Consider the following 9,762-nt stretch of genomic DNA (forward strand, 5'->3'; position numbering starts at 1 on the left):
GTCCTGACACAAGTGCAAAAAACTGGCATTTGATCTTGTTGAACCTCATGGTGTTTCTTTGGGCCCACTTTTCAAGCCTGTCCAGTCCCTCTGGATGGCAGCCCTTCGTTCTGTCGTGCCAACTGCACCATGCAGCTTGGTGTCATGAGGGAGCGCTCTATCTCGTCATCCATGCCACTGATAGATGTTGAAGAGCTCTGGTCCCAAGGCTGACCCCTGTGGACAGAACTTGTGATCGGCCTCCACCTGGTGGAGCTCATTTCCCAGACAGCCATTTACCACAGTCCTTTGGCTGCGACCTTCCAACCAATTTCTTCTCCAATGAGCAGTCTGCCCTTCAAATCCATCTCACGTATCTCTCCACAGAGATCAGGATGTGATGTGGGACCATGACAAAGGACTTCCAAAAGTCCAGGTAGATTTTTGTACCAGTCTGTGTAACCGATGTATTGAAAAAGCACCCACATTATCATTCTGACCATAAAAAACTACAACATTTAATGAAGTATTGGGAAAATACTACTTTCTCATTTAGATCCTTAAAATATTGAGCTAAACAAAGCATAGTAAATCTGAGGACAAAGGTCGCATTGTAGTAAAACATCTTTTTCCAGCACACACAAAGAAATTGTTTATTAGATTGTTGCTTTGCTTACAACTGGCACCTGGTGGATAAGTGTGCTTCTGTAACTTAGCAACCTTCACTTTGGGATCCAGAAAGCTGTTATTGGAATGGTGTGGAGTTCAGCACATGACCAAAGCATTCAGAAGTGAATCTTTACCAGAGCTGCAGGGACACAACAGACTGGGTCTGACAGAAAGAATATGAATAACTAATTGGTACACGGAGTTAACTTAGGAAGTTATTCTTAAATATTAGGGGGAAAAAAAAAAAGAAAAAAGTTCAAGATGTGAGAGGACAAAACTGAAATCCAAATATAGCATATCACTTTAATTAGAGTAAATTAGATAAGGGATAAGAGGGTTGTGAAATCCTTGCTAACAGTGAGCTGATTGCTGTGTTGGAAATATCTGAATTATATAAATTAGTCACATGTGTTGTGGGTTAGGTGTAGTTTCATGTAATATTTTAAGGTGAGTGGGACACTGCGTTCAATAACTGCTCCAAAGTCTGAAGGAAAAACAAAAACAAACAAAAACAAAAACATAAACAAAACAAAAAACCAAAAACCCTGCATCTGATATGTAGCCATTAACACACACAATTTGTTGTCACTGGGTTTTAAGCAAGAGAAGAATAAAGCATCTTTTTGCCTCGACTCGGGAATTGTTTAATTGTGTTTTCTCCCCCATCCTGCTAGGAGGGGCAGTGACAGAGCAGCACAGGCAGCACCTGGGAGCCAGGCAAGGTGAGCACAGCACAGCTGGGCGCTGAGTTCCAGGTGATTCTGGGGTCCCAGCCCTGCAGCACGAGGCTCCGTGTGCCTTCCCTTCTGCAGGACAGCCCGGCTCTACCACCCCACAGGCAGCCCCTGGCAGCTCAGTGCAGGCACTGTGTGGGGCAGCATGCGTGCAGTGGTACAGAGATGTGCCCCAGCACAGCCCCTGACACTGCATGTCCTCCTTCTAACAGCACCTACTTCGTCCCCTTTATTTCATCTTCCTCTTCACCATGGTGCCTTTATGGCTCACCTTTTAGCTCTTCCCCCAATTTGGAAAACTTCCATTGCTTGTTTTGCCACAATCATCCACTTTCTATCTTGGTGCACTGTAACTCCAAAAGTTTATACCAAACTCAAGAACAAGTCCTTGCACCTGGTGGAGGCAAAAATAAGTGATTTCAGTGCTTCTGTGGAACAGGCTCATTGATAAAAACAGGGCTGTTCACATACCAAGCAAAGCTAAACTGGGAAGATTTAGGATGACCACACTCTGATGCCTTTTGATAATATAATATATTGGTCCTTATGCTAATACATTGATCCCTTCTGCAAATCCAGCCTATTTCAGCTCCATGGAGCCTGCTGGCACCTCATCTGCCTGTAGATACAGAGATGGAACACAAGCTGTGAGAGACAGCACTGACCTGGAGTTTATATGGGCTGCAGGAGAAAGAGAGCAGTGAGATGTCTCAGCGGAGCTGCTGGAATCCAAACACGTGTTTAGGAACATGGTAACCACTAATGATAATTACACACACACGTATATATATGAACAGCTAAGAAAATTGCATCTATTAATATATATATATAATAATTACAAGCAGTAAAAAGCAGAATACAGGCCTGTAATGGAACAGACTGTGAGATATTTATAGAGACAGATGAGAAGTTTATTTCTGATAAAATGTGACCAGGGCATCATTTTCCTTACTGCATGCCTGAGCTCCTGGTTCCTCATGCTGTAGATGAGGGGGTTCAGTGTTGGAGGCACCACCGAGTACAGAAATGACACCACCAGGTCCAGGGCCCAGGAGGAGATGGAGGGTGGTTTCAAATAGGCAATCACGGCAGTGCTGAGAAACAGGGAAAACACAGCCAGGTGAGGGAGGCACGTGGAGAAGGCTTTGTGCCGTCCCTGCTCAGAGGGCATCCTCAGCACGGCCCTGAAGATCTGCACATAGGACAGCACGATGAATACAAAGCACCCAAATAAGACAAGAACACCAGCCATGATAAGTCCAAATTCCCTAAGGTAGAATTCTGAGCAAGTGAGCTTGAGGATCTGGGGGATTTCACAGAAGAACTGATCCACAGCATTGCCATGGCAGAGAGGCAGTGAAAATGTACTGACAGTGTGCAGCAGGGAATAGAGAAGCCCAGTGCCCCAGGCAGCTGCTGCCATGCTGGCACAAGCTCTGCTGTCCATCAAGGTCCCGTAGTGCAGGGGCTTGCAGATGGCAACATAGCGGTCATAGGACATGATGGTGAGGATGGAATACTCTGCTGAGATGAAAAAGAGAAAAAAAAAGATCTGTGCAACACATCCAGCATAGGAGATGTGCCTGGTGTCCCAGAGGGCATTGGCCATGGCTTTGGGGAGAGTGGTGGAGATGCAGCCCAGGTCGAGGAGGGCGAGGTTGAGCAGGAAGAAGTACATGGGGGTGTGCAGGCGGTGGTGGCAGGCTACGGCTGTGCTGATGAGGCCGTTGCCCAGGAGGGCAGCCAGGTAGATGCCCAGCAAGAGCCAGAAGTGCAGGAGCTGCAGCTGCCGCGTGTCTGCCAACACCAGGAGGAGGAACTCGCTGATGGAGCTGCTGTTGGGCATCTGCAGTTCCTGCTGGGCCTGGAGTCCTGTTCAGAGTGCAGAAGATAATGACAAGTCAAGGCCATTCTCAGAGACACTCCTCCCAACATATGATAAATGCTTTCCTTCCTCTTAGGAAAATATCCATGTGACTTCATAGTTTGTGTTTAATTTCATGGGATTCATTATTCTATAAGTAGAAGCTTATGTAGCTCTTATTTTGTCTCATTTCCCATTTACTCAGTACCAAGATTCTTTTATATTTTGTTCTTAATATCAGTTTTCATATGTGATATCATTTCCTAATAATTACCAATCTTCCTGCATATTTTGCTCTTCAGAGCTGTTTTCATATCTTGTATTTTTACCTTCTCTGCACTCAGAACAGTGATCCCAACCTCTGTGTACTTAAATTTAAGTTAGAGAAAGTTGTATCTTTGCAGGATAAGTGTGTGTTCCTGCCTGCAGAAAAGGACAATAATTTCAGTTGGAGTTGTCCTTTGGGAGAGCAGAGGCTGAAAGCACTTAAGGAGACTGCACACTTAACAGCAGAATGAAGAGTACACAATTGGGGATTCTCATAGATATTTCATATTTCCCAGCTCCTGTTACGTTTCAGCCTCCAACTCTTTCCCCAGTGATAAGAAGAGGAAATGAACAATTCCTGCCTTATCTCTCCTCTTGCTAAGCAAGTTGTAAACACCCTATGGTACAGTGTATCTGTGATCCCCCTGCCCCAGGCAGCAGCTGTGGCAGCCGAAGGCCCCTGCCCTGCCCTGCCCTGCCCTGCCCTGCCCTGCCCTGCCCTGCTGGGGGGCTCCTTCCCCCCACACATCTCCCCGCAGCGCCCTGGGCAGCTCCCCAGGCAGGCTGAGTGCTGAGCCTGGCAGGCAGCACAGTCCCTGCCCCGGCACACAGCCCCTGGGGCACAGCAGGACCTGCTCTGCAGGACAGCCCTGGCACCCGGCTGCAGCCATGGCTGCACAGCCTGCAGACGTCCTGGGACATGCAGCCCTCAGGGCTGTGCTCTGATACTTCAGCACAGAAGCCCTCAGCTGCAGCAGGTCTTTTTCATGATAAAGAAACAAAGTATATGCATCCCATTTTGCAGTGAGATATCTCAAATTTAGTGGTTCCTCCAGTAAAAGCCTGCAGTGAGAAACTTACCTTGTCAAGGGCTTTGAACAATGCTCCCTGCATGAGCTCACAGCCTGCTAGCATGCAATGCAGCCTTTAAACTCTCTTTCTTCTTCTCTTTGTCTCCTGTAGTTCATGCCCACAGCCAGTCTGCGTGGTGCACAGGAGCTGCTCCTTTGCACAGCCCTCTCTCTGCTGCGCTGCTTACTTGTAGAAGCTCCTGTGTCCCAGGAGCCCAGCCCAGTTCAGCAGCAAATGATCTGAATTCCTACTCTCCCTGGATATACCTATGGCTATCCTGAACTGACAGCTCCTGCAAGGCAGCAGGGTCATCACTGCAGAACGTACTGCATCTCATGAAATTAAACACAAACTATGGAGTCACATGGACATTTACCTAAGAGGAAGGAAAGCATTTATCCTATGTTGGGAGGAGTGTCCCTGAGAATGGCCTTGACTTGTCATTATCTTCTGCACTCTGCACAGGACTCCATGCCCAAGAACTGCAGATGCCCAACAGCAGCTCCATCAGCGAGTTCCTCCTCCTGGTGTTGGCAGACACGCGGCAGCTGCAGCTCCTGCACTTCTGGCTCTTGCTGGGCATCTACCTGGCTGCCCTCCTGGGCAACGGCCTCATCAGCACAGCCGTAGCCTGCCACCACCGCCTGCACACCCCCATGTACTTCTTCCTGCTCAACCTCGCCCTCCTCGACCTGGGCTGCATCTCCACCACTCTCCCCAAAGCCATGGCCAATGCCCTCTGGGACACCAGGCACATCTTCTACACTGGATGTGTTGCACAAGGCTTTTTCTTTCTCTTTTTCATATCAGCAGAGTATTCCATCCTCATCATCATGTGCTATGACCGCTACGTTGCCATCTGCAAGCCCCTGCACTACGGGACCTTGATGGACAGCAGAGCTTGTGCCACCATGGCAGCAGCTGCCTGGGGCACTGGGTTTCTTTATGCTCTGCTGCACACTGCCACTGCATTTTCAATACCATTCTGCCAAGGCAATGTTGTGGACCAGTTCTTCTGTGAAATCGCCCATATCCTCAAGCTCTCCTGCTCAGAATCAGACTACCTGAGGGAAACTGTGAATATCTATTTTAGTCTTTGTTTAATCTTTGGGTGCTTTGTATTCATTGTTGTGTCCTATGTTCAGATCTTCAGGGCCGTGCTGAGGATGCCCTCTGAGCAGGGACAGCACAAAGCCTTCTCCACGTGCCTCCCTCACCTGGCTGCTGTCTCCCTCTTTGTCAGTACTGCCATGGTTGCCTATCTGAAGCCCCCCTCAGTCTCTTCCCCTTTCCTGGACCTGGTGGTGTCATTTCTGTACTCGGTGGTGCCTCCAGCAGTGAACCCCTTCTTCTATGGCATGAGGAACCAGGAGATCAAGACTGCAGTGAGCAATACATACTTCAGCATCCGCAAGATGCATGCCAGCCTAAGATGAGTCTCACAGTAATTCAGAAATTGATAGAACAATCTCTTGTTTCTATTTTTCTTATTATTATTATTTTCACAGACATGACTTCAATTTAAATCCGTTATTCTTGGCATGCTTCATTTTTGTAGTGTTTTGACACTCTCATCTCATGTACCCATAGAACAAGGAGCTCTGTTGATAAGTACAATAAGGAAGCCAGCAGAAATTCAGTTGTCTGTGCTCCCATGTTTTACCACCTCTGAAACTGGAGGAGCGACTCATGTAGGCAGGAGTGATGCAGGGTCCAGGAGCCCAGCTGCAACACAGAGCAGCAGCCTCACTGTCATTGGGCTGCCCCTTAATGCCCAGTGGTTCCATCCTCTCTTTTGTGTTTGAGTCATGGCCGCAGCTTCCCAGCTCCAATGGCCACAGAGAGCAGCACGATGTGGTCTTTGCAGTGCTGCTCTCTTCTCCCTTCCATCCCTCTTCCCCTTCCTCTCTACATCCTTGTGGACACACGTGGACCAGGAAGGTGGCTCTGGACTTTTGCCACCCTCAGCCTCTCACACCAGCCATTTCCAGCACTGACTGCATGTTTATGGCAGAGCTTTTTCCTGAAGCTGTCTCCATGCTCCTGGTGGTAAAGCAGGGCTGTCTGCAGACCCCTGTGTAGGACACGGCTGGAGCAGCACTGGGTCTGAAAAGCAGGATTGCTGAGAAGTGTGGTGCACTGAGGGCTGCCATGGGCACTTGTGCTGGGGAACCCACCCCGAACACACCTGTCCTGTGCAGCGCAGGCATGGCAGAGCTGTGGCTGGGACAGTGCACTGATAGGCCACAGATGGGAAACCCAGCACGGCCATCAGGAGGTGGAACCAGGTGGTCCTGGCACACAGGGAGCCGGGCAGGAGGCAGCGGTGTGCCCTGGCAGAGCAGTCAGGGAAGGCTGAGGGCACATCACTGCATCCTGTGAGAGCCTGCATGGAGATCTTAGAGAATACAGAGCCACACTCCGTGCTGTTGTGCACAGTGGGGGGATGAAAGTGATGGGTGAATCTGGAGGCACTCTGCCTGAAGGTAAGGAAAAGATTTTCCACTCAATTCAAGGCTCCTCTTGAGCAAGGTGGCTACTGTCATGTCCCTACTAGGATGAGTGCTTATGGGATGCGTTTCCTGTTCCAAATTGCCGCCTGCTGGACAAGCAGCCTCCTGAGACAAACAAGTCCACACCATCAGCATCACAACTTGTGCCTTCCAAGCTCTGCTTGCTAAGAAACATAGAATCACAAAGGTTGGAACCTTTACTGTCATCTCCATCACTTTCACTCCGCGGACTGTCAGAGCTCAGGCGGGATATGTTGCTTTCAAGCCCTGTAGTGTTCATACATAAAGCCTGAAACAAAGTGTGCTGAAATCAGACCCTACTGTGCAGAAAAAATAATAATAATAATAAATAAAGCATGAAGAAAAAGATGATGTAAAGCAGTAGCTTTACAGCTGAGAAGTCTGTGCTGGTTTAATAAGTGAAAGCCTCCACACAGCTCAGAAAAGGATCTACTACTGCCTAGATTCTTTTGCTGTTTTGTGCTGTCACTGGCAGAGGTCTTGCAAAGTCAGTCTGCATAGGACTTCCCTATCTTGATGCTGGACAGAGGCTTTTATTCCAGAGTTATCTGCATTGGGCATCGCAGAAGAAAGGCAGTTCCTGCAGCCAGCAATTGTATGTTTCTTCATATAAGGTCACAACTCATGGTTCTGTTCTGTGCTCGGAGTGATTTGTCTTCACTCTTGAATGCTGTGATTTAATTTTCCTTCAGTGAGTATGAGTCACAAATGAATGCTTATTCCTTTTTGCCTCTACAGCTCAATAAATCTTACTTTTCCCTTACTCTGCAGATCGACCTGATGAGTCTTTTGGCTTTATTTGCTGCATTTTCCTTAGCTAGACAAGAACATTATGGTCTAGTGGGATGAGCTGATGGGTTCCATCCCAGCCTCTTGAAGCGACCTGCTCTTGAGTCTTACAGCCTGTGTTTGCAAGAGATGATTCAAGGTTTTCAACGCTCTCACATGAGCTTCTTACTGCACAATCAAATATAGGCAAGGCCACACAGGTGGAACCAAGTGGGCACCACCTGCAGGCTGCCCTGCTCCACGGAGCTGCTGAGGCTGTCCCGGGGCCAAGGAATCTGAGCATCCCAGCACAGCCATGAAGGCCACATCAGACACGCAGCACAGTAAGGCACTACTCTGACTTCTCTGTGTGCAGTGCTATTTCTGGTCAAGGTCACTGCTCAGGATGTTCTTGAACAAGGCTTCAATTATGCAGGCTTTGACTGCCCCCACAAATAGGGCATATATAACTTCTTAGTGACTCCAATTCCAGTGAGTCCAACTAAAAACAGTCTTACTAACATCCAATCTAAATCTCCCACTTTTAGTTTGAAGCAATTCCCCTTCGTCCTATTTCTATCCAACCATCTCATCCTAACCCTGGCGTTTGGCATCTCATCCTCAGATGGAAACCCAGGGGCTGAAAGGGGACTAAGGTCCTCACAGAACCATGGACTGGGGAGTCCTCTTAGCTGAATTCAGATGTTCACAACGATGTGCCTGTGTGAGCCCCTCATCTGAATGCTTGGCATTTATTCCCAATGGAGTGGGGTCTCCATTGTTCAAGCAGACCTGGGCGATGACCAAGGTGCCTGGGGTGCTCCTGGATGTGTGCTAGTGCTTGTAAACTGCGTGGGAAACATCTGAGATAGACACCTCCTTCCTGAGCATCAGCTGAGGGCCAGGGAGGGAACAGAGGATGTCCAAGAATGCCTACCTGACAACAGACTCCAGTATCAAGGGCACCCAAGTGTGCCTTTTCCACCCACCTCCATGGAGCGTACAGAGTTATTCAGCTGGATAAATGGATGTGTTCATAAAAGAAGACACAGATTTTTCTCTGTTCTCCATCTGCTGCACATTCTGGAGCACAAAGCACTACGGAACTAACACACATCTTTATTCTTCAGCTGAAGAAACTTCATGTTACTCAAGGCTCACATGTTAATAGCATCAGAAGCAACCCGGTGTCACGCCAGTTCCCTGGGGTGCCAGCAACTCACATAGAATCATAGAATCACAAGGTTGGAAACGACCTGTAAGATCACCTAGTCCAACCATCCTCCCATCACCGTTAACTACCACAAGCTACTACACCATATCTCATAGTTCCTCATCCAGACATCTGTGAACACTGCCAGGGACGGCAACTCCACCACCTCCCTGGGCAGCCATTCAGTGCCTGACCACTCTCTGAGAAAAAAGTTCTTCCTTATGTCTACTCAAAATCTCCCCATGCTTCCAGCTGTTTCTTCGGGTCCTGTTTGTTGCCTGGGAGAAGAGGCCAAACCCCTCCTCATCCCAACTTCCCTTCAGCAAGCTGTAGAATGCACTGAGGTCTCCCTGAGCCTCCTCTTCTCCAGACTAAACAATCCCAGCTCCCTCAACCGCTCCTCATAAAGTTTGTGCTCCAGACCCCTCACCAGCTTTGCGCCCTTCTCTGGACACTCTCCAGGGCCTCAATGTCTTTCTTGTAGTGAGGGGCCCAAAAGTGAACACAGTACTCGAGGCGTGGCCTCAGAAGAGCTGAGTACAGAGGGATGATTACCTCTCTGCTCCTGCTGGCCATGCTATTTCTAATGCAGGCCAAGATGCTGTTGGCCCTCTTGGCCACCTGGGTATACGGTTGGCTCATGTTCAGCCAAGCATCAACCAACACCCCCAGGTCTCTTTCCTCTTCATTGTCATGCAGCAACTCAGACCCAAGCCTGTAGCACTGCATGGGGTTATTTTGGCCAAAGTGCAGGACCCGGCACTTGGCCTTGTTGAAGCTCATCCCACTCACCTCAGCCCAGTGATCCAGCTTATCCAGATCCCTCTGAAGGGCTTCCCTACCTCAGGCAGATCGACACTACCTCCCAACTTGGTGTCATCT

At 48.7% G+C, this 9,762-nt stretch overlaps 2 protein-coding genes across 2 annotated transcripts in view; one reads left to right on the top strand and one right to left on the bottom strand.

Annotated features, from left to right (window-relative positions):
- The window catches only part of LOC128091903 (olfactory receptor 14J1-like), a 335,467-nt gene extending 332,233 nt beyond the window's left edge, over positions 1 to 3,234 (bottom strand). Inside the window, exon 1 of the mRNA XM_052705310.1 lies at positions 2,503 to 3,234. Within this exon, the coding sequence (XP_052561270.1) occupies positions 2,503 to 3,228 (726 nt within the window). The 5' untranslated portion in view covers positions 3,229 to 3,234. The remainder of the gene's footprint in view (positions 1 to 2,502) is intronic.
- Positions 3,235 to 4,853: 1,619 nt separating this feature from the next.
- LOC128091883 (olfactory receptor 14C36-like) lies at positions 4,854 to 5,801 on the top strand. Its single transcript, XM_052705290.1, has one exon. It carries the CDS (start codon positions 4,854 to 4,856, stop codon positions 5,799 to 5,801), a length of 948 nt encoding a protein of 315 aa, XP_052561250.1.
- Positions 5,802 to 9,762: the final 3,961 nt, after the last annotated feature.

Source organism: Tympanuchus pallidicinctus, unplaced genomic scaffold (assembly GCF_026119805.1).
Source record: "Tympanuchus pallidicinctus isolate F22 unplaced genomic scaffold, pur_lepc_1.0 scaffold54, whole genome shotgun sequence".
Lineage (NCBI taxonomy): Eukaryota > Metazoa > Chordata > Aves > Galliformes > Phasianidae > Tympanuchus > Tympanuchus pallidicinctus.